Source organism: Geotrypetes seraphini, chromosome 5 (genome assembly GCF_902459505.1).
Source record: "Geotrypetes seraphini chromosome 5, aGeoSer1.1, whole genome shotgun sequence".
Lineage (NCBI taxonomy): Eukaryota > Metazoa > Chordata > Amphibia > Gymnophiona > Dermophiidae > Geotrypetes > Geotrypetes seraphini.
The window spans coordinates 256,239,508-256,264,992 of NC_047088.1; the positions used below are offsets into that span (position 1 = coordinate 256,239,508).

A 25,485-nucleotide genomic window follows, 5' to 3' on the forward strand; every position below is an offset into this window, starting at 1 on the left:
AATATCATATTTCAAAGCAAAGTACAATTAAAAGAATTGGGGTGCCAACAACACTCAAGTCACAGGGGACAGTAACAGGCAAACAGAAAGAAGGCGGGTGGAACTGCGATAAATTAAGGAGAGAGGGAACATAGAAGGTTAGAACAAAAGGGGAGGTAATTACAGGTCCTCATCGACTTACGACCTATGCAACTTAACGATGGTTCGACTTTACGACGCGTTTCACCCCATCTCCCATCCCAGCCCATACTATTTTTGACCCCTCACCGCTGGACCACCAGGGAAAAGGTACGTGGTGGGGGGAGGGGTAAAAAATACTGTAGTTAGTATAGGCTGACTTACGTCCACATCGACGTGCGACCTGTCAGTCGGAAACCATTGCGGTCGTAAGTCGACGAGGCCCTGTATTTCTGTTTGAATTTCCTTTAAGAAAGAGGGTCGCCTCAAAACGTTGCAAGTTTCAAACGCGTTAAGAGTTCCTTTGAACCTCTTAAGTATTTTTTTTCTTCCCTAATATGGGTCGGCAGCGAGTTCCATATTTGCAGAGCCGTGAGCGAGAAGAGTGTGTTTCCCCTAAATACAGCGAAAAGTGTATGCTTTGCAAAGCGCCAGCCTTGCTTATAGTCAGGGTTGAAGTGAGTTGCTTGTAGACAGCCTGTGTACACAAGAAAATCACTTTTCACCAGCCAAAATGACACGGAAAATTGTCTGTTTCAAGATTACGTCTCTTTCAAGTAATAGAGGCTTCAGTTTCCTTTCCAGCAGCCATTTTCTGTGATAATGGAGGGTCTTCGTAGGAGCATTTGGCTTCTTGTTGTGGCAGAAATGTCAGTTATGCTTTACCCAGGATGATTATCTATTGGGATACATATTTCGAAGAGACAAGATTTGACTTTTTTCCTTATAGAGTGGAGGAGTATCCTTAAGGGTTAGTGCGGTGACCCGAGCCTGAGAAGCGCCAGGTACAATTCCAGTTTTCTCAGTTTTTGAGGGGAGAAGCACGACTATGACCATTTGCAACATGGTTTTAGGACCTCAAACTTGGAATTCCTTGCCCCTCTATTTAAGAAAAGAAAAAGACCTCAATTCCTTTAAAAAATCTTTGAAAACTTTTTTATTTAAAGACGCTTTTACTATTTAATAATTTAAATTCTGTTTAAAAATTTTTGTTTTTCAAGCTCAAATTTTTAATCTTCTAAATTTATTTTTGCCCCTTCCTTATGTGTTTACCTTTAATGTTTCTTCCATCTTAGATTGAGAAAATTGTAACTGTTCCCCTTTTTCCGTAATGTACCTAGTTAGTGATGTAACCCCTTAAGTTCTAACATTGTATGTTATAAATTTTTGCTTTTCAAAAATTTGTTAAGAAGTTTTGTTTTTAATACTGTTTGTTATCATATATGATATTTTAATTGTACATCGCTTAGAAAGTGTTATAGGCGATTCATCAAATAAAATTGAACTTGAACTTGAACTTGTCAGGGGATAGACTGAGGAAAATGCATATAAAATAATGGGGTCCTTTTATTAAGGTGCACTAACTGATTTATACTGTATATATTCTACGGGTGCCTTAGCATTTAGCGTGCGCTAATCTGTAGCATGTGCGGAGAGAGTGTGGCGCAGTGGTTAAAGCTACAGCCTCGGCACCCTGGGGTTGTGGGTTCAAACCCAAGCTGCTCCTTGTGACCCTGGGCAAGTCACTTAATCCCCCCATTGCCCCAGGTACATTAGATAGATTGTGAACTCTTCGGGACAGAAAGGGAAAACCGCTTGAGTACCTGAATAAATTCATCTAAACCGTTCTAAGCTCCCCTGGGAGAACGGTATAGAAAACTGAATAAATAAATAGTGTGCAAAGTGTCTGTCTCTGGTAACCAGAGCTGATACTGTGATGTCACAATGCCTCATTCCACCAATAAGAGCCAACCTCATCAGTGATGTCACAATGGCTTGATTGTCCTATACTTGTCTCACTTTCACTTTTAATTTCTAGATTAGCACAGTGGTTAAAGCTATAGCCTCGGCACCCTGAGGTTGTGGGTTCAAACCTCTGCTGCTCCTTGTGACCCTGGGCAACTCACTTAATCCCCCCATTGCCCCAGGTACGTTAGATCGATTGTGAGCCCACCAGGACAGACAGGGAAAAATGCTTCAGTACCTGAATAAATTTATCTAAACCGTTCTGAGCACCCCTGGGAAAACAGTATAGAAAATTGAATAAATAAATAGTGTGCAAAGTGTCTGTCTCTGGTAACCAGAGCTGATACTGTGATGTCACAATGCCTCATTCCACCAATAAGAGCCAACCTCATCAGTGATGTCACAATGGCTTGATTGTCCTATACTTGGCTCACATCTAATACATTTTGATTTCTAGAGTGGTGCAGTGGTTAAAGCCAAAGCCTCAGCACCCTGAGGTTGTGAGTTCAAATCTACGCTGCTCCTTGTGACCCTGGGCAAGTCACTTAATCCCTCCCATTGCCCCAGGTGTATTAGATAGATTGTGAGCCCACCGGGACAGACAGGGAAAAATGCTTCAGTACCTGAATAAATTAATGTTCTGAGCTCCCTTGGGGGAATTGTAAGAAAACTGAATAAATAAATAAAATAAATCAGTTAGTGCGCCTTAATAAAAGGACTCTAATATGCCTAAGACTCTTAAGAGTTTTCTGTGTGTATTGGAAAGAAAGGGGCTCATGATCAAAAAGCTAAATCATCCAAAGAACCGCAATAAATTGGCGCTTGGCCAACCTCATCGTTGCGATGTCCAAGTGCCAATAATCCATTTCCTGGAGGTCTAAGGAGACGTTTCTCGACGCGGCATTTAGATCGTTGCAGTTTTACGGTTGGGCATGAGAAAAGTGGATATGGCGAAGGGAACGAAGGGCTCCTTTCACTAAGGTGCGCTAGGGCCTTAACGCGTGGAATAGCACGCGCTAAATTGCCCCAGGCGCTTGCCGCCTCCTCGGAAGCAGGCGGTAATAATTTTGCTAGTGCGCTGGTAATTTTGTGCGTGCGCTAAGACCGCTCGCGGACCTTAGTAAAAGGAGCCCTAAGTATACTCTTCCTACTGAAGATGGTGGAAAACGAAGGAAGTATACAAAAAAAAGGATGGATATCCTGCAAGCCAGGGCTTCTATTCAAAATCCTGGGGCCCGGGTAGAATTTTGTGACGGGGCTCCCAAAAATCATTAGCAGGAAATAAGTCCTTTAGCTTTAAGTAGACTTGGGGAACCCCTTTAGCATGAAGCCCTGTTTGTGTGTCCTCCCCCTCCCCCCTAAACACACAAACACACACTCATACACACACACCTTGCTAGCCTGCTTGGCATGATTAGAATAATTGGGCAGACTGGACGGGCCAGGATATGTTCCTCTCTCTTGCTGCTTGCTAATACACTTTTTTCCTTTGCTGCTTCTCAGAACTGTCCTTACTCAACAATATTTCTGACACCAGATTAGAGATCACTGATAATCTCCATGCTAGTTGCAAGCAAATGAAATACAGTAAAACCTTGGCTTGCAAGTAACTTGGTTTGCAAGACAAGCAAAACATTTGATTCAATTTTAACTTGATATACAAGCAATGTCTTGCAATACAAGTACATACAGTATACACACATCACAACTGAGTGATGGTTCTTCTCTCTCTGACGCGGTTCTTCTCTCTCTGACGCTGCAGTAGTGTAGCGACTGTTCTAAACGAACGAGGTCTTGCAATACGAGTACATACAGTATACACACGTCACGTCATCACAACTGAGCCAATGGTTCTTCTCTCTCTGACACTGCAAGAGCGTAGTTACTGTTCTAAATGAGCGAGGTCTTGCAATACGAGTACATACAGTATACACGTGTCACATCATCACCACTGAGCCGATGGTTCTTCTCTCTCTGACGCTGCGGGAGTGTAGTGATTGTTCTAAACGAGCAAAGACTTGCAAAATGGGTAAATGCAGAAACCCCCCACTTTACTTTTTACAGATGACGCCACGTTGTGGGGGCATTGTGGGGGGTTTGGGGGAATGTAACTCCACACATTTTACTGAAAACTTCACTTTTTCCGTAAAAAACAGGGAAACCGTTAAGTTTCCAATATAATGAGGGAACTTACAACCCTCCAAACACCACACAACACCGCCGCGATATGTATTAACTGGCATCAGGTCAAAAGCGTGCCGGGACAAAGGCGCGTCCAGACAATTGAGCGCAGCGCGGAGGCGCGCGCCGCTCTAAATTACTGTTTTTAGGGCTCCGACGGGGGTGTGTGGGGGGGAACCCCCCCAAGTTTAAGTTTCAAGTTTATTTGGTGATTTGATTAAACGCCTATCAAAATACTAAGCGTTGTACAATAATAATTAAAACATTGACAAAAATACACAAAGACTAACATCTTAACATACTTCTTAAGGTTTGTTTTCTTTTGTGCTAATACATAAGGATACATTAGGAAAAGGGGGGGAGAACTACAATATTTATTAAGAAAAGATATAGCAAAGGAAAGAACAATGGGAGGGGAAATCAAGAGTTGCTGGACTTGAAACGAATAGTCAATTGTAGGCATCTTTAAATAAGAAGCATTTTAAACTATTTTTAAATTTCTGTAGATTCTTTTCAGATTGTATATATATAGGTAGGGAATTCCAAATCGTGGGGGCAGTTACTGAAAAGATTGTATTACGTCGAGTACCTATTATTCTTAAGGATGGGATATTAAGAGTATGCTGTGAGGTGGATCTTAGAGCTCTCGGAGGGTCATATGGAATAAAAAATCTGTCAATAAATGCTGGGGCATGTGTTTGTATTGTTTTGAAAGTTAGAAGTGCTATTTTAAATGTTATTCTATATATAACGGGTAACCAGTGGGCTTTTTTGTAGAAGAGGAGTGACATGATCATATTTCTTTGAACCTGATATAAGTTTGATAGCCGTATTTTGAATCAATTGTAAACGTTTTATATCCTTTAGGTTTATCCCTTTCAGTAGAGAATTACAGTAGTCCAGTTTGGCTATCACAAGGGAATGAATTAGTGTAGTAAGGGATTTGGCATCGAGAAGGGGGGCCAAAGATCTAATCATCCTTAATTTATAAAAACAGTTTCTGACTAGAGCACTAATTTGTGAACGAAATGTGAGTTTATGGTCAATTATCACACCTAAGATTTTTGTAGTAGTGGTTTGGTTTAAGTGGAGTGTTATCGATTGAGATAGGAGCAGTTAATTGTAACCCTTCTTTCCATGAGAATAACATGATGTTCGTTTTAGAAATGCTTAGGGAGAGCATATTTGTATTTAACCCCACTTTACTTAATAGACATCGCACCGCGTTGTGGGGCGTTGTGGGGGGTTTGGGGGGTTGTAAGCCCCCACATTTTACTGAAAACTTCACTTTTTCCCTGTTTTTAGGGAAAAAGTTAAGTTTACAGTAAAATGTGGAGGGTTACATCCCCCCAAACCCCCCCACAACGCGGCGCGATATCTATTAAGTAAAGTGTGGGGGTTCCCCCCCATGCACCCCCGTCGGAGCCCTAAAAACAGTAATTTAGAGCGGCGCGCGCCTCCGCGCTGCGCTCAATTGTCCGGGCGCACCTTTGTCTTTCGCGCCGTTGTCTATGAACCAATCAGCTTGCGTGCCTTAGTAAAAGGGGGGAGGGGGGGAGTGAGAGAACCAATCTCCTTAAAATCCATTTCTCAAATTTTTATTCTGAGGTGGAAACTCATCTGTCAATTAGTCCTAGAAAGTTTAAAAATAATAATTAAATAGCTTTGAGCTTTGTTAGTCAAAGGCAAAGCTGAAATAATTTATCTCTAGTGGCTAAATCTAATTACATCAGGGTTGAGTTCTTTATTTATTGATGGGGGGGTTTATTTTATTTTATTTTTCTGCATATCTGCTAGAATCTAAAATGACTCTATTGCAAGGGGTTGCTGAAAAGTTCTCAGCCCAACCAACCAACTTCCTAAATTCTGTAGCTGAAAAGAGTGTCATCTTATTTCGTTAAGTGCCAATTTGCAGAAACGAAATTCTCTATTTTGACATTGTTTCAGCTCATTGATTGAACCATATTCACGTCATTCTCTTCTTGGTTGGGCTGAGAACTTTTGAGCACCCCCCTCATAGCAACATTCCAGAGCTGAGCTTGTGATGTCATAATGCCTCATTCCACCAATAAGAGCCAACCTCATCAGTGATGTCACAATGGCTCGATTGTCCTATACGTGGCTCACATAAGAATATAAGATAGCCATAGCGGGTCTAACCTAATATCCTGTCTCCAACTGCGGTCAATCCAGGTTACAAGTACCTAACAGAAACCCAAATAGTACGAGGGGGTGATGAAAAGTTCTCAGCCCAACCAACCAACTTTCTATATTCTGAATGGGTTTTTTTCTCTCACTGTAGCTGAGAAGAGTGTTATCTTATTTCGTTAAGTTGCAGAAACGAAATTCTGTTTTGACATTGTTTGAGCTCATTGATTGAACCAGATCCACCTCATTCTCTTCTTGGTTGGGCTGAGAACTTTTGTGCACCCCCCTCATAGCAACATTCCAGAGCTGAGCTTGTGATGTCATAATGCCTCATTCCACCAATAAGAGCCAACCTCATCAGTGATGTCACAATGGCTCGATTGTCCTATACTTGGCTCACTTTTATTACATATGAGGGGATGCTGAAAATTTCTCAGCCCAACCAACCAACTTCCTAATTTCTGAGCGTTATTTTACCAGCATAGCTGAAAAGAGTGTGATCTTATTTTGTTAAGTGCCAATTTGCAGAAATGAAATTCTCTGTTTTGACATTGTTTCAGCTCATTGATTGAACCATATCCACGTCATTCTCTTCTTGGTTGGACTGAGAACTTTTCAGCACCCCCTCGTAGCAACATTCCAGAGCTGGTATTGTGACATCATAATGCCTCATTCCACCAATGCCTAAGAGCCAACCTCATCAGTGATGTTACAATGACTGGCTCACCATAAGAATAGCCCAGTATCCTGTCCTCAGCTGTGGCCAATCCAGTTTACAAGTACCTGACAGAAACTCAAATCGTAAGGAGATTGAGGATAATCAAGAATACGGCTGTTCGATTGATCTTTGGTTTAAAAAAGAATGATCATGTTAGCCCATACTATCGTCTCCTGCATTGGTTACCTTTAGAAGCAAGAGTATTATTCAAATTTGCCTGTATCTGTTTTAAATTGATAATGGGATTGTCTCCAACTTATCTTTCCCCCCACTTTGAGTTATACAAGCCACTGAGGGAAACTAGAAGATTTCATTTATTTGCCTAGCCCAAGGTAAATGCTTGTCGATATAAGTCTTTCTGAGACAGGACACTAGCGTTTCAAGCAGGCAAACTGCAGTTTTGGTTAGGTGAATGTATCCATCAAGCTATGTCTTATTCTTTTCGAAAATTAGTCAAGTCCACTCTGTTTGACAAATTCATTACCTAACTTAGGAGTTTTTAAGATTGTAACTTGTATTTTTATTGAGCGATTGTACTTCGCTGACCGTCCAGTTTCTCTTAGTGTAAATCGCCTAGAACTTCCTGGAATGGCGGTATAGAAGAATAAAGTTGTTATTATTATTATTAAATAGTACAAGGGGGTCCTGAAAAGTTCTCATCAGTCTCACCCGGCCAAGGAGGAGGTGGGAGAGCCATCCCTTCTGAGCAACCGCCAATCTTTGGGAGGTCCAGGGCCCCCGTGGCCGCCCCTGTTCCGCCGCCCATGGTGAAAATATGTATTGTCTGAACATGTTACTGCTTATTTTATCGTGCACGTTTACCAGTTCCAGGGAGCTGGGTTTTAGGGTACTCTAATAAATATGCATGAAGCAGATTATGAATACAATGGATCCTGTGTAGCTATTGTATGTTATGCACATTCACCAAGGAAATCTCAGAAACGTGGCCAGATTTTTTCTTGCTTATAACTAATACTTCTGAAAATCAAAGTGATTATACTGGACATTCCCCCCCAAACAGTCTTTTTTTAAAATAAATCTTTTTTAAGTTTCAAACAATCATAGTGCATAACAGTTATTTACACAAATGTTACAGTAAAAGCACTTTTAATTAATATATATATACACCAAACAATCACTTTAACTCCCCCACCCCCAAATTAATAATCCATTACACATAATCAGGTTAGAATTGTCCTGTGATTCCCCCCCCCCCACCCCCACATCTCTGGAAGTGTATAATGAAATGACCAGAAATAAAATCAATCCTTACAATAACTTATCAATGGTTCCCAAATCCTCAAAAATTTCTTAAAATTTCCATGTTCTACAGCCAACACCCGCTCCATTTTAAAAATATGACACAAGTAGAAATCAATATGGAATCAAATTAACTCCCTGTTATAAAATCATGTGGCGTTATCTTATGACACAGTTTTATTTGGTGTAGAAATGAGAGCGAAGAAACCAATATCATCTAATAATAACAAATTATTTTTAATTTTAACTGGGATTGCCATTCAACAGATCACTTCCAATTGGAAAAATTGGAGTGGTCTTAATTATTGTTTCTGGTGGAATTCTGTTTGTCATATATACAAAATGGAAAGGGCATTGGCGGTCCAAAAAGGGAATTATAACAAATTTAAGGATGTGTGGAGGCCATTGATGGATTTTTGTAAAGATTAAAAATTATTCTTCCCTGAATTAAAAAGTTTAAGAAAATAAGGGGGGGAGGGGGGATATTTTTTGATTATAATAGAAGAATATATTTTTCATAATTATATAAGAAAAAGGGATATTATATTTTATAAGGGTTATTTATAAGATGTCAAGTGTATTTGAAAGTGAAACTGATATTTTTATTTATTGTACTTGATTTAAGATATGAAATGAATAAAGTATTAAAAAAAAAATAATTTGACACAACGATTCCCACCAAAAACTGTAGTTCAACTTGTCCCAGTTTTTCCAATTTCTCAAAATCGGTTGCATAGAAACCCCCTGTCATTATCAAAAGAAGTTTATTGTCGTGAGAGGAAGTTTGACTTTTAGCTCTTAACATTGTACCAAATAACACCGTGTCATATGTTAAAGCCACAGGATTCTCCAATAATTTGTTTATTTGATCCCAAATAGATTTCCAAAATGTTTGCATTAGTGGACAGTAAAGCTGCAAATGATCCAATGTCGACAGTGTCAACATCTATTAGTTTTAGAATTATCCAACTTATTTAACTTAACAGGGGTCCATACTGCTCTATGCAACCAGTCTTAATTCAGCAAGTACTGTTTAGATGCCGCGTACTCCCCGTTTGGAGGCCGCATTACCGCAAAGATGTGCTGAGACTTGAGTCGGTCCAGCGTATGGCCACCCGGATGGTCTCGGGACTCAAGGATCTCCCGTATGAGGAAAGGCTGAAAAAATTGCAGCTATATTCCCTCGAGGAACGCAGAGAGAGGGGAGACATGATCGAGACGTTCAAATATCTCACGGGCCGTATCGAGGTGGAAGAGGACATCTTCTTTTTCAAAGGCCCCACGGCAACAAGAGGGCATCCGTGGAAAATCAGGGGCGGGAAACTACACGGTGACACCAGGAAATACTTCTTCACCGAGAGGGTGGTTGATCACTGGAATGATCTTCCACTGCAGGTGGTCGAGGCCAGGAGCGTGCCTGATTTTAAGTCAAAATGGGATCGCCACGTGGGATCTCTTCACAGAGAAAGGTAGGGGAGGGTTATTGGGGTGGGCAGACTTGGTGGGCCGTGGCCCTTATCTGCCGTCTATTTCTATGTTTCTATGTTACTCTGCTTGGCCTTTCCTATATTTCTTGAGCTCTTTTGTGCTGCAGTTGATAACAACAGAGTCCAGGATAATTATACACCGTGCTGACTAAAGAGAGACCACTGTGATAATAGCTAATCTGGTGGAAGGCATTGTTCTGCCTTTGAGAAGATACATAAACAATCTTTGTGTTATTTGTGGTAAACAAACATGATTATGCACCACATGGTCCAGCGCAATCTGTTCCTCAATCTACCTTACTTCTGGATATATATTTTTCCTATCATGATACTGCAAAAGAACTCTAAGGTAGAGAGTTGCGCGGGGACAGAAATCCCACCCGTCCCCGCCAGGATCCTCTCCTCCCCACCCATCCCCGCAAAGAATTACCTCCATCCCTGCCCGTCCCCATAAAAAGCAACAATTACTTCTGACAGGATCATCAATCCCACAGTTTCTTTTGCTGTTTTCCTTGTGGAATCTCTTTGGTGGAACCCTTTTTTTGTTTTCTGTTCAGGTAATTAACTTATAAACCCCCTCTTTTACTAAGGCTGACGTGTCCATTATATTATATTATATGGACGAACCCTGCTTCCAAAGCCTTCCATCTCCGTGGGAGTCCCGTTAGTTAGAAGGGGGTTCCCGTGGGAGTCCCGTGGGCCAGAGAGGGGTCCCCAAGGGAGTCCCGTGTGTTAGGGGGGATTCCCGCGATCCCCGTTCCCGTGCAGACCTCTACTCTAAGGTAATACTGTAGAATCTCTCCATGAGCCTCAAGAGGGCACTAGACTAGGTTTTGTTTAGAAAATACCAAGAGATCTAACTTTTTTTTTTTTTTTTACAGAGCAATATAATTAAGATGAAAACATTTATATGTAATTTTACTCCGATCCAGTAACTTGGCACATCACTTGAGGAGTCCTATAATTGACTCGTTCTGTTGAGTGAAGCCCTCTAAGACTACTTCTGTTAACCACATCTAATTGTCAGAGGCTTTGCGTGGCACGGGAGTTTTATCTTGGCAAATTCATCTCATTATGCTTCCACTGCTGGTCTGTGCAGGCGAAGGGAGTGAGAAGCTTTGGGAAATGAGGCAAGAAAACTGTGATTGCCACTGTAAATAAATCTGCCGGTGCAACGGGAGGGAAATACAGAGGTACGCAAAGATAGTGGGCTCCTCATAACTGCTGAATAGTTTTTAAATAAAAGGAACTGCGACAATATTTCAGTCGGTTTATTCCACTTCTATAGATCTGGAGCATCTTTATCAAAGCATCTTTCTTGATAATTAAGGGCCCCTTTTGCAAAGCGCGGTAGCGAGTCCCACGCGGCAAACAAGACATAGCCCGTTCAGTTCCTATAGGTCGCATTGCATTTGCCTTGCCAATACTCGCTACTATGTCTTTGCAAAAGGGGCCTTAAATCCCTTTGGTCAATATGTCAGTTCTAATTTCTTCTTAAGTTTATATTGGAGGCTCAACTTGAATGTCAAAGTTGATTCTTCTCTTGCATCTCAATAAAAACATATGTTAAACAATTAAAGTACCCTCGAAATAGGTGCTATTTTGGCCTTCAAAGCTAGGTTCCCTGTTATAAAATTACTCCCATAGGGCCGCCATAAAAGTTTATTTTAAAGGACGGAGGATGTGTGTGTGTGTGGGGGGGGTTTTGCGCTGCCATTGGGGGGTATTGGGGGTGTGGGGGGAGGGGTGTAACCCTCCACATTATACAGAAAACTTAACTTTTCACCTAAAAAATAGGGAAAAAGTTAAGTTTCCTCTATAATGGGGGGTTACAACTCCCTAAAACCCCCAACAGCAGCGCAAACACTATTAAGTGTGGGGGGGCCTTTAATATCAACTTTTACGGCGGCGTGCTTCCGTCTTGCGCTCAATTGCCTGCTCTCAAATGTTGGCGCGCCTTTGTCCCGCGCACTTATGACTGTGAACCCTGTACAACAGAGCACCCCGAGATCATATTCATCCCAATGGGAGTAATTTTTTTGTGGATTGTATTATCACTATTCTTTGGTGGGTTTTTTGGTTTTTTTTTTAATATGATGATGTACAGGGCAGGATTTATTTAGGCTAATGCCTAAGTGTTTATCACTTAATTAAAATCGCCTGGGGCTATTGGTTAATTCGAGGGCATACTAGGCCCATACTGACTATTGCTTTTGTTTATTGGTTTGTTGATTCATTTGTTTTATTTATGGACTAAGCCGGCGGTGCATTTTTCACATTGTTCGTAGGCCCAGGTTTGGAGATTATATAACATAATACATACTTTATATTACCAATCATTGAATTTTGGACTGTTTGTCAGCATTGGTATTTTGTTGGTTTTTTTCGGCCACTTTGATAAAGATGCTCCAGATCTACAGAAGTGGAATAAACCGGCTGAAATATTGTCGCAGTTCCTTTTATTTAAAAACTATTCAGCAGCAGATGTCCCGTTTTGAAGGGAAAAAAAAATGGTCACGCTAGTTATAACCTCTATTGTGACACATTCCAATTGAGTGGAAGCAGATTCTGTAAGCGACACCTAAATCAGCCGGTGACTAGAAAAAAATGGCACCGACCGCTTGTCAATTGTGCTTAGATGTCATTAACAGAATCGTGGCTACCAGCGCCTAAGAAGAAAATTAGGCACCAATAATATAGGCCAGAGTTTAAAAGTCCTACATTACCAGGGCCCAGGTTTTTGGGAGAATCGTCCAAAGCTAACCACACCTACTTTGACCTTAGGTATCGCTAGCCGCCATGCCTTAGGTGCGATTCGGGTGCCTACTCTGGCAGGTGCCTATTTATTTAACACGTTTTTAATTGGTTTTAAATTATGTGGTTAATTACTGCACCGATTAAAGCCAATTAAAGCAATTAAGTTAGGCGCTAGTAGGCGTGACTCAGCGCCACCAACTAAGGCAGTGCCCAGGGTAGTCTGACACCTTCCTTTACTATACTTCTGCTTGCTCCATTTCTAAACCTCAAAAAGAGTTTGAAAGGTGGACAACTGTCAAGTGATTCAGAGGCGATTGCAGCAGGAGAGGAGTATTTCAGTGACCAGACAGAGTATTTTTTTCAAGGGTTACAGAAACTTCAGACACGGTGTGCAAAGTGTGTTGAACTTAGGGGTGAACTTAGGGGTGAAACTACACGGTGACACCAGGAAATACTTGTAAGTATTATGGAATAACTTGTAAGTTTTATGGCTCCAGGTCATAAGAAAATAAGAATGGCCTTACTAGGTCAGACCAATGGTCCATCAAGCCCAGTAGCTCGTTTCACGGTGACCAATCAAGGTCACTAGTACCTGGTCAAAACCCAAAGAGTTGCAACATTCCATACAGAATCTTAAAGAATAGCAACATTCCGGAATCCCAGAGAGTAACAAGATTCTAGAACCCCAAAGAGTAGCAACATTCCATATAAAATCTCAAAGAATAGCAAGATTCCGGAATCCCAGAGAGTAACAAGATTCTAGAACCCCCCAAAGAGTAGCAACGTTCCATACAGATTCTCAAAGAATAGCAAGATTCCGGAATCCCAGAGAGTAAGAAGATTCTAGAACCCCAAAGAGTAGCAACATTCCATACAGAATCTCAAAGACTAGCAAGATTCCAGAATCCCAGAGAGTAACAAGATTCTAGAACCCCAAAGAGTAGCAACATTCCATACAGAATCTCAAAGAATAGCAACATTCCGGAATCCCAGAGAGTAACAAGATTCTAGAACCCCAAAGAGTAGCAACATTCCATATAAAATCTCAAAGAATAGCAAGATTCCGGAATCCCAGAGAGTAACAAGATTCTAGAACCCCCAAAGAGTAGCAACATTCCATACAGAATCTCAAAGAATAGCAAGATTCTGGAATCCAAGAGAGTAACAAGATTCTAGAACCCCCCAAAGAGTAGCAACGTTCCATACAGATTCTCAAAGAATAGCAAGATTCCGGAATCCCAGAGAGTAAGAAGATTCTAGAACCCCAAAGAGTAGCAACATTCCATACAGAATCTCAAAGACTAGCAAGATTCCAGAATCCCAGAGAGTAACAAGATTCTAGAACCCCAAAAAGTAGCAACATTCCATACAGAATCTCAAAGAATAGCAACATTCCGGAATCCCAGAGAGTAACAAGATTCTAGAACCCCAAACAGTAGCAACATTCCATATAAAATCTCAAAGAATAGCAAGATTCCAGAATCCCAGAGAGTAACAAGATTCTAGAACCCCCAAAGAGTAGCAACATTCCATACAGAATCTCAAAGAATAGCAAGATTCCGGAATCCCAGAGAGTAAGAAGATTCTAGAACCCCCAAAGATTAGCAACATTCCATACAGAATCTCAAAGAATAGCAAGATTCTAGAATCCTAGAGAGTAACAAGATTCTAGAACCCCAAAGAGTAGCAACATTCCATACAGAATCTCAAAGAATAGCAAGATTCCAGAATCCCAGAGAGTAACAAGATTCTAGAACCCCAAAGAGTAGCAACATTCCATACAGAATCTCAAAGAATAGCAAGATTCCAGAATCCCAGAGAGTAACAAGATTCTAGAACCCCAAAGAGTAGCAACATTCCATACAGAATCTCAAAGAATAGCAAGATTCCAGAATCCCAGAGAGTAAAAAGATTCTAGAATCTCAAAGAGTAGCAACATTCCTTGCTACCGATCCAGGGCAAGCAGTGGCTTCCCCCATGTCTTTCTCAATAACAGACTATGGACTTCTCCAAACCTTTCTTAAAACCAGCTATGCTATCCGCTCAAACTACAACATCTGCTCATTACCTTCTTGGTTGGGCTGAGAACTTTTCAGCACCTCTCCTATGTCTCCGATTTCAGACACTGATTAGACGGGACAACGTATCTTTTCTGATCCATGTTGCTTAAGCAAATCTCCTGATACCACAGCGGATTTGAGATGCAAAAGAAAGTGCTCCTTTCCCATTCTTCTTTTTCAGATTGTAGCAATATTTGCCGTGGACGCTTTGCACATTTTCTCCGTTTCATTACACAAAACATACAGATTTCAAAGTACAAGCTAAGTATTTGTTTTGCTAATTTCAAACCTTATGAAATGGATTCATCTAAGTTAATAAAGCAGTCTGAGCCAAAACATGGAGCGTTCATCTTATTTTTGCCTATGTTAATTAGATACAGCCATAATTAACTTTCTTCACATTTGTAGAGAGCACTATAAACAATACTGTTGGTTTTGTATAATTAGGATTGACATGGTTGACTGTGCATTTCGGTTTATGTTGATTAGTGAGATCTAGGCTTTCGCTAATATATGTTGATCACTTGCATATTTCTAAAATTCGAGCCACATTAGGTATCGGAGCCAGACGAAAGGGTTTGTTGTTTTTCCTTGTGTATTTCGGATCAAACTTTTTAATTTTAGGGATTAAGCTGTTTGATGGTCTCTTTGGGGGAAACAAAAAGTTAATCCTGGGTAATCCTTCCCAGTTGATTTTGGGATATTTGAATATTGAAGTTAATTATTCTTCCTATGAATTACAGCTTTATTACAATATGTAACTATTGTATTTATTTATTCAATTTTCTGTACCATTCTCCCAGGAGAGCTCAGAGTTTACATGAATTTATTCAGGTACTCAAGCATTTTTTTCCTGTCTATCCCAGTGGGCTCACAATCTATTGAATGTGCCTGGGGCAATGGGAGACCAATTGGCGTCACAGGGGACAATGTGGGCTTCAATCCACATGGCCACAGGGTACCCCTGCACCACACTCTGGGACAATATATTTATTAAGTCAAATTTTTTAGCCCGTCCTCCCAACAGAGCCCAGAATGGGTTACAAGATTACATACACAGTAGTAGGTTAGCAACCAAGTTACACGTTCACGGTCCAGCAGACATACCAAACAACAGGTCAAGAACGATGTGCAACAACCGTGAGATAATTCTTATGAATGCATGAAAGGCCGGATACATGTTTTGGGGACTGGGGACAGTAGCACGGCAAATGATAAGGCTCTATGAGTATAGCAGCAATAAAATACGTTCAATACATAGCTCTTCAATGGAGAAAATGGTCCGTTGAGATGGTGACCTATTTTCAGGGGAAGAGCCTTGAGAAAGCTTCGGGCAAATCATGTTGTCTTGAAGTTCCCCGACCTTGTGACCATTAAGTTAAGTACAAAGATTTGAACAAAGTTTAAACGCCTTATGAAAATATTTCAAAATAAAAAGCTTGGAATAAAGAATTGATGGCGAGTGGACACATAGGGGCAAATTCTATAAATGGCGTCCCAATTTTAGGTGGCCTACTGCTGGCTTATTACCAATCGGAACGCATGTTTTTTAAAAAATTATCCCTTGCAGGCCGCCTATATTGTAGGCGCCTCGTGAGCCTAGGGAGGTGCGTAGGGCCGCCTAAGCTTGTCTAAGACTAGGCGTGGTTTCACCTAGAAGTGGCCTTAGGTGAGCTTAGGCGGCCCTATGTGCCTCCCTAAGCCCGCAATAGGCACCTGAAATGTAGGCAAGCAAAATGCCTCCTACCAGAACTCCCCCCATCCCCAATCCCTCTTGCCGGACCCCCACACACACCAAAAAGTAGCCCACCCAGAACCCCCCAAACCCATCCAAAGCCCCCACGGAACCCTTCTACCTTATTGAGATGGCCAGCCGAAGGTATCCTTCCTGCCTCCAGCCGACTGGCCCACCTTCACTAGAATGGCGGGCCTGCCCCTTCCTGGTGCATCGTGGGATGGACCAGGGAGTGGCCTAAGACCCTGATTGACCCATGCACCTGAGTAACCAGAATCTTAGGCCTCTCTCGCAGTGCATTCTGGGATGCACTGGGAGTGGCCTAAGATTCCGATTGGCGAGATCCCTTAGGCCACCTCCTATTAGTCTGTTCCATCTTGTTCATGAGCATTAATGACTGGCAAGTAAAGCTGCTCAAATCTTCAAAACCTAAGACCTTTCAGTAAATCTTTGGACTTTCCTTAAAATCAACACATTCCAGATGTATCTAATGCTCAATTGTCTTTCTGCAAATTCAAAATGACATTATTGCAGTAAAAGCCTACCAAAATTTAATAAATACCAATATTGATATGTAAAAGGAGCCTAAAATCAAAACTCCCATAAATGAAACAGGGAACTAAACAAAATGAATATTTATGGTTGCACACCACCAACACCACCACGACCTTTGCATCAGTTCAGAAAGCAAAGGTTCTGCCAGAAGATGAGATGATATAGGGAGAAAAATTTGTTTCCAGTGGATTGTACTTCATGACATGAAGATCTAAAGAATTCACAAGTAATAAGTGCACATGATCCTAAAAGCCGAACTAGCTATACCTGCAATTGTGAGGAGGGAAGGTGGTAGATCTAGAGAGCATGAATGATTGCAAGAGGTTCAACTCAGGAATAACGTCAAGAGGTACTTTTTCCACAGAGAAAGTGGTAGATGTCTGGAATGTTCTTCTGGAGGTGCTGGAGATGAAAACAGTAATGGAAATCAAGAATGCATGCGATAAACACAAAGGCATAGAACTAAACAAGCCTAGCGGTGTTTAGATGGCAACATCAGTAATTAAGAAGGAAAGCCAATGCTGAGTCAGTCTTCTCTGGTCTGTGCCCTGATCATGGCTGGACAGATTCATCTTCAGTAGTTGGAAAACAAGATCAGTGTCGTGTAGACTTCTACAGTCTATGCTCTGACTGTGCCTGGACAGATAGACCAGTGTCAGGCAGATTTCTATGGGCTCCAATCAGTGGCATAGTGAGGGCGAGAGGCGCCAGGGGCAGTGGTGCCCCGCCCTCCTCTTCTATGCCTCCCCATCCACTTCTTCCCCACACTCCCCTGCCATGCATGTGCCCTTCCCTGTACCTCATTAACGTTCATAGTGTGAGCAGTAACCTCAACCAGCTGCTCGCGCCAGCGTCGGCTCTTCCTCTGACATCACTTCCTGGGCGCGGGTCCAGGAAGTGATGTCAGAGGAAGAGCCGATGCTGGTGCGAGCATCAAGTTGGGATTGTTGCTCATGCCATAAATGTTAACGAGCAGCTAGTTATGTCATCATGACCCCCTACCCCCCACACACACATCGCAGGCATTACACAACACCCCCAATTCTAAAACCAAGCTTGATTTACAACTAGTAATTTCTTTAGGATACATATCAAAACATGTGCCTTCAACACTTGTCCAAGACCTCTGATGTTTTCATAAAACTCTTATACCTTTTGCCCTCTTTGTATATTGCATAAAAAAAATTCCTACCACAATAGCTTGTAATTGAGAGCAAATGGATGTATCAGATGCACAATCTTGACCTCATTATGACCTCATCAAGATGCACCTAAATGGCAGATTGTCGCAAAAAAATGGAACATGTGTTGGGGATCCAACCATCCTTGGGATTGGAACCAATGCCCTTCAGAGAATGGAAGAGATGCCTTTACCCACTGAGCCACAGCTGCTTCCTTTGAGTCTGGGGTTCCTACCATGAGAGCTTAGGATATTCTAGTCATGTGAAGATCTAAATAATTTGCCTGCATACGGCTGAGTGCTGTTGAAAATGCCAGTGTCCACCATCTATAGTCTCTTATGAGAGCAAATAAGAAGCTGTTAAAATTACTGGAGATGAGTTGGGGGGGGGATTTGAACCCCTGACTTTTGGACAATGAAAGCAGCGCTTTAAACCATCGAGCCAGAGCTACTTTCTTTCAGGTACCTTAACATATCACTAGGCTATGATATCACAGGGCAATCAGAGACACCTTACTAGAACACATATTTCTATTTTAATTGTGGCCTTCTACCTTACAGGTGCACCTTGATAATCTCATAATGAGGTCATCGTTGTGCAGCTGCACACCTCCATTTGCAATGAACTAGAAGCTATGCTAAGGTCTGCATCTGTTTTTTCTGTTTTTACCCTTTTTCAAATGAAGTTATCTATACAATATATATATTTATGTCATGTGGTTGCATCTCTTTGAAGAATGAGCTAATTGGAGCAGTCTTCAGTGAGAAAAAAAGGGTAGCTTTTTAGGAAGAATCATAAAGCTGTGTTTTTCATGTGCTGTAATTAGCAAATAACATTGCTGTTTGGCCAGAAAACTAGTAGGTTTGACATGCGATATGTTTGTATTGATGTGCCCTGTTTATGGGGTGGCTTATTAAATGTATTTTGAGCTAAATAAAGTAAAAATAAAATCCATGAACCCTATTTAAAAGATCACATTGAGGACGTCCAAAGCCCACCTAAATTCCATCCATAGAACTCACGCCTATCTAAAGCCCAAACTATGCTTACAAGTAGAACAGCTTTTCAATTGCCTACAATTTCCGCATTAGATGGACACACTAGGGCACCCAAATATATGTTAATGAGACAAGAGACATCCACATTGAAGCCTCTCCCATGCCACACCTACATCCCGCCCACGCCTATATGGTTAGATGCAGTTTTTCCCGCAGGGTGCCTACTGAATTGTGGACGCATCTCGAAGCTCGCGTCCACATCCTCAGGGCGCCCATCTGCCAATTATCGCTTGTTAAGACCCTTAAATCGCTCATTAACTACTTAGTTTGGATGTCTAAGTCCCGCCTAAGTTTAGGTGCACTATTAAGCGCAGTTCTAGTTGGCGCCAATTTAAAGGTTGTGATATATAGAATACGGCCCAAAATGGCTGTTAAATAGTTTTTTTTAATTAAAAATAGCATGTAACAAAATTAAGGGGGAGGGGGAACTAAAATAAAGGAAAAATAAACCTGAAATGTCTGTTCTGTGCACATTCTCAAAGTATATACTGAGATCTATACACAGGTTATTTCTAAATAATCATCCTTTTATCCAAGCCCCCTTTTATTCAGTTGTGTTTTACCTCAGTGATATTTTAGAAATCTGAAACAATTGCTGACAATTTCCATTAGTTGTTTTTTTTTTTTCCTTCAGTACATTCCAGTAGATTGTCATTAGATATACCGTGATTTATGTGTTTTTGTGAGATGTGGCTTGGGGATACAGCGTGTTGTTTTCCAAATATCTTTAAGAAAAACACAGTAGTAATTTTTCATGAAATCCTTCAGGTTAATGAGCTGTGAATTTCAATTCATCTTTTGCTTAGTGTCTTTGATTTTCTTCCTCTAGACGGGGCACCATTTACGTGGTGGGTTGGACGAGCCAATGAAAAGCATGTTTATTGGGGAGGATCCATTCCTGAAGTACAGCAATGTTCTTGTGGATTGGAGGAGAGCTGCCTGGACATGAGACATTTCTGCAACTGTGATGCAGACAGAAATGAATGGTAATCCTTTGGTCTATCGAAGCTCTTTTTATAGTTGCCGAGGGTTTTACAATTGACCAGAGTTAAAAGGAGCAAGCTGGGATTGAACTCGCAACCTCAGGCTGCTGAGACAGCAGCTTTATGAGGGAGTGCTGAAAAGTTACCAGCCCAACCAACCAGTGTCCTCAATTCTGAGCGTTATTTTGCCACTTCAAAATCACTGAGCTCTGGAACAACCTTACCTCCCCTCTTCGGAACTTGAGCTCTCTGCAAGTTTTCCGCAAACATCTGAAAACCTGGCTTTTCTCAAAAAATGTAAGTCTCCCTCCAACTTAGGAATCAAGGAAACTCTTCTATCTTGGCATCCCAAGTCCTCTAAATTTTCTTCACACTTCTACCTCTAACCCTCTGTTGTAGTTCCTTCCTATTTCTCCTATTGTAAACCGCGTCGAGCTCTACGAACGTGGAGATGATGCGGTATACAAATCTAAGGATTAGATTAGATTAGATCTTATTCCGTTAAGTGCCAATTTGCAGAAACAAAATTCTATGTTTTGACATTGTTTCAGATCATTGATTAAACCGTATCCCCGTCATTCTCTTCTTGGTTGGGTTGAGGACTTTTCAGCACCTCCTCGTAACCACTAGGCAACTTTACTCCCACAGTCACCTTCCAAGACTGAAGCGAGTTCAGATTAAATTTGAGTGCAACCTTTTTCCCCCTTTTTAGGGGGGATAAAGATTACCTCGGTCTATATTTATTCATGTTGACGTGGTTTGTGCCTTTTCTATTGTAATCCAAGATGAATTCCATGAAGGTACAAAAGGATTATGGTAAATCTAGCTGAAAAGCTATTTGTGCTCATCTTGAAGGAGGCACTGTGTGTCTTCAAAAGTAGTCAGTATTACCCATAAGTGTTTTTTCTTTGTGCAGATTTCTACCAATTGCGTTTTAAATTACCAATTTTAAGATGATACTTCTAAACAGAGAACAGCTTGTTGAAAATGTATCTAAATTCTGAAATATTGGCTGGCCTGCGATATCCACATTTAATTTTCTAGAGAGTGATAAATGCTATATGTCCACCTCTATGTCTCCTGTGACCCAAATTCAGACCCCTGATCAATTGTTGGAAATGAAAACTCTCCTCTAAAGCCCTGGAGTTAATACCATAATTTCCTCTCACATTATCCTTCAGATAACATGCAGACATTAAAATAGTAGCAGCCATGTGGAAAGAAAACAAATAATCATAAATAAAAAAAAATTTGCTTAGAAAATGCGACATTTCGTTCCCAGGAAGGATTGTTGCTCTGTTATGGAAGTGTTTTGTTCTTGCATGTTGTAGCATTTGACCCCAATACAGAGTGATTTTCAGAACCTATGGTGCATGCTGAGATTTATACAATACTTCTTACAGGCTTTATATAATACAGGAACTCTGACAGTGCTAGAAGGGCTTAGATTCCTTAATATCCAGCCGACATCTTGGCAGCACTGAGAGGAAAAACAGAAAATCCCTCTGGTTCATTTTTCTAAAGCCAAGCTGCTTACTGCAGCTCAGAAGCAAATACTAACATGGGTCTGACGTTCTGTTGAGAAACAACAAGGACAGGAACGGAGGGAGAGAAAAAAAGGACATTTTATTGCACCTTGGCTAGTCTGTGATTATAAAGTAGAAAGGAGAACCTAGTGAACTTGTATAAAACCCAATAATAATAACTATCCTTTCTAGAATAATCCTGGGCAAGTCACTTAAACACCCCCCCCCCCCCCACACACACACACACACACACTTTTACAAACCCTTGCTAGCATTTTGAGCGCTGGTCACGGCGGTAACAGCTCTGACGCTCACAGGATTCCTATGAGGGTTGGAGCTGATACCGTAAAAACCTCACTACGCTTTTTTAAAAGGGGGATTAATCCCCATTGCCCCAGGTACATTAGGTAGAGTATGAACCCTTTCAATGCGTCCTAGCGATTTGAACAGAAATATCTGCACAGATGAGATGTGTCGATTTTCAGCCTTCATCTACTAATTTATTTTGGGGCTCATTTTCAAAGCACATGGGCATCTCAACGTGACAAAAAGAAAAAAAGTGCCCTTCTTCAGTAAATGTTCAATTTGTGATTCTGGAACAGCAGAATTTGGACATTCTACACTGCAGTTCGTCCAAATAACAAGGGGGGGGGGGGAGGCGTGCTGTGGCCATGTTTTGGGAGGTAGTAGCGAGGGTCAAAATTAGGATGTCCATCAATGAGCATCAAATTGGAAGGAATGGCCGAGTCTAAAAAGAAGGGCATCTTTATTTAGGCCTGTTTCAGTCTCATCCAGGTTGCACAAAGTTTCTCTGATTGAGCTGCTGGCCACTGAGGCCTGGGGGGGGGGGGGGGGGGAGGGTTGAGATATGATCTTTCTTGAATCCCCAAGTGGATGCTGTCCCTCTCCCTCTCTATTAAAAGTGAATCCAGAAAGAAATGCCAGGCTTTATAGCAGCATTAGGGGAGCTTGGAACAGTTTTACATGAATTTATTTAGGTACTCGAGCATTTTTTTCCTGTCTATCCTGGTGGTCTCAGAATCTATCTCATGTACCTGGGGCAATGGAGGATTGAGTGACTTGCCCAGGGTCACAAGGAGCAGCATGGGATTTGAACCCACACGCTCAGGGGGCTGCACCACTGTAGAAATCAAAATATAGCAAAAGTGAGCCTAGTAACATAGTAGATGGCGGCAGATAAAGACCTGAATGGTCCATCTAGTCTGCCCAACCTGATTCAATCTAAAAATTTGTTGGGGTGTTTTTTCTTCTTCTTAGCTATTTCTGGGCAAGAATCCAAAGCTCTGCCCCGTACTGTTCGTAGGTTCCAACTCCTGAAGTCTCCGTCAAAGCTCACTCCAGCCCATCTATACCCTCCCTACCATTGAAGCCCTCCCCAGCCCTTCCTCCCCCAAACAGCCATATACAGTACAGACACAGACCGTGCAAGTCTGCCCAGTACTTATTTTCTGATTCTAGATCCTTTGTGTTCATCCCATGCTTTTTTTTTAACTCAGTCACCATTTTCATCTCCACCACCTCTCTCGGGAGTGCATTTCAGGCATCCATCACCTTCTCTGTAAAGAAGAATTTCCTTACATTGCTCTTGAGTCTACCACCCCTCAACTACAAATTATGTCCTCTGGTTTTACCATTTTCTTTTCTCTGGAAAAGATTTTGTTCTACGTTAATACCATTCAAGTATTTGAACGTCTGAATCATATCTCCCCTATCCCTCCTTTCCTCTAAGGAATACATATTCAGGGCTTCCAGTCTCTCCTCATATGTCTTTTGGCGCAAACCTCCTATCATTTTCATCACCCTCCTTGGGACCGCTTCAAGCCTTTTTGTGTCCTTCTCCAGATACTGTCTCCATAACTGAACACAATACTCCCAAGTGGGGTCTCACCAACAACCTGTACAGGGGCATCAACACCTTTGTTCTTCTACTGGTCACGCCTCTCTTTATACAGCCCAGCATCCTTCTGGCACTGTTTCTCCCCATCCGTGCATATCAGCCTCTCACCTCCCAGCATATATGGCTCCTTCCGATTATTACTCCCCAAATGCATTACTCTGCATTTCTTTGCATTGAATTTTAGTTGCCCGATATTAGACCAGTCCTCTAACTTTTGTAGATCCTTTTTCATGTTTTCCACCCCCTCCTCAGTGTCTACTCTGTTGCAAATCTTGGTATCATCAGCAAAAAGGCAAACCTTTCCTTCTAACCCTTAAGCAATGTCTCTCACAAACATATTGAACAGGATCAGCCTCAGCACTGAACCCTGAGGGACTCCACTACTTACCTTTCCTTCCTCCGAGCTACTTCCATTAACCACCACTGACATTACTGATTAGGTTGGCTCTTATGCATTGGTAGAATGAGGCTTTATGATGTCTGGAATCCTGTGGATTACTGGAACGGAGGCAACATGGATTCACTACAGGTAGGTCTTCTCAGACAAATCAAATCAATTTCTTTGACTGTGTGACTAGAGAATTGGAGGGAGTGACCTAGATGTGGTATATTTAGATTTTAGCAAAGCCTTTGATAGTGTTCCACACAGACATATAATAAATAAACTGAGTGCCTTTGGGATGGGTCTCAAAATGACGGGCTGGGTCAAGAACTGGTTGAGTTGAAGGCGACAGAGGGTAGTGATCAATGGAGATCGCTCTGAGGAAAGAGATGTTACCAGTGGTGTGCCTCAAGGTTCTGTTCTTGGGTCTGTTCTTTTTAACATTTTTATAAATGATATTTCTGAAGAGTTGTCGGGTAAAATTTGCTTCTTTGCGGATGATACCAAAATCTGCAATAGAGTGACACGCCGGATGGTGCAAATAAGATGAAGAAAGGCCTGACGAAGCTTGGAGAATGGTCTGAAATTAGGCAGCTATAATTTAATGCTAAGAAATTCGAGGTCATGCATTTGGGCTGCAAAAACCCAAAGGAGATTTCATTTAGAATATTTTGTACAATTCTTGAGGCTGCAAATTCAAAAAGACATAAAAAGGATGGTCCAGAAAAAGGGTACTAAAATGGTGTGTGGCCTTCGTCATAAGGAGTATGGGGACAGACTTAAAGATCTCAATCTGTATACTTTGGAAGAAAGATGGGAGAGGGGAGATATGATAGAGACGTTTAAATACCTACATGATGTAAATGTGCATGAGTCGAGTCTCTTTCATTTGAAAGGAAACTCTGCAATGAGAGGACAGAGGATGAAGTTAAGAGGCAACAGGCTCAGGAGTAATCTAAGGAAATAATTTTTTTACAGAAAAGGTGGTAGATGTGTGGAACAGTCTCCCGGATGAGGTGGTGGAGACAGAGACTGTGTCTGAACTCAAGAGGGCCTGGGATAGTGGTTACTGCAGATGGGCAGCTCTATGACCTCACAATGCAGGTGCACAGAGCCTTAGCCTATAGGAAGAGGAGATGCAAATGTTAAGAGCCTCAGCCAATAGGTTGAGGGGAGATATGATAAGAGACGTTTAAACACCTACGTCATGTAAATGCACATGAGTCGAGTCTCTTTCATTTGAAAGGAAACTCTGCAATGAGAGGGCAACAGATGAAGTTAAGAGGTGAGAGGCTCCGGAGTAATCTAAGGAAATACTTTTTTACAGAAAGGGTGGTAGATGCGTGGAACAGTCTCCAGGATGAGGTGGTGGAGACAGAGACTGTGTCTGGATTCAAAAGGGCCTTGGATAGGCACGTGGGATCTCTCGGAGAGAGGAAGCGATAATGGTTACTGTGGATGGGCAGACTAGATGGGCCATTTGGCCTTTATCTGCCATTATGTTTCTATGTAAATAAAACCAGGACGTATAACTTTATGCTTACTGTAGATGAATCAGATGACTGATCTAAGAACAGTTCCTACTTGTGTTAAATGCTTCATGCTACAATGCA

At 41.6% G+C, this 25,485-nt stretch overlaps 1 protein-coding gene across 5 annotated transcripts in view; it reads left to right on the forward strand.

Moving 5' to 3' along the window:
- The window catches only part of CNTNAP5 (contactin associated protein family member 5), an 885,931-nt gene that overhangs the window by 723,153 nt on the left and 137,293 nt on the right, over positions 1-25,485 (forward strand). For all 5 annotated transcript variants that reach the window (XM_033947244.1, XM_033947242.1, XM_033947241.1 and 2 more), the window contains one exon: positions 19,893-20,049. In XM_033947244.1, the coding sequence (XP_033803135.1) occupies positions 19,893-20,049 (157 nt within the window). The remainder of the gene's footprint in view (positions 1-19,892; positions 20,050-25,485) is intronic.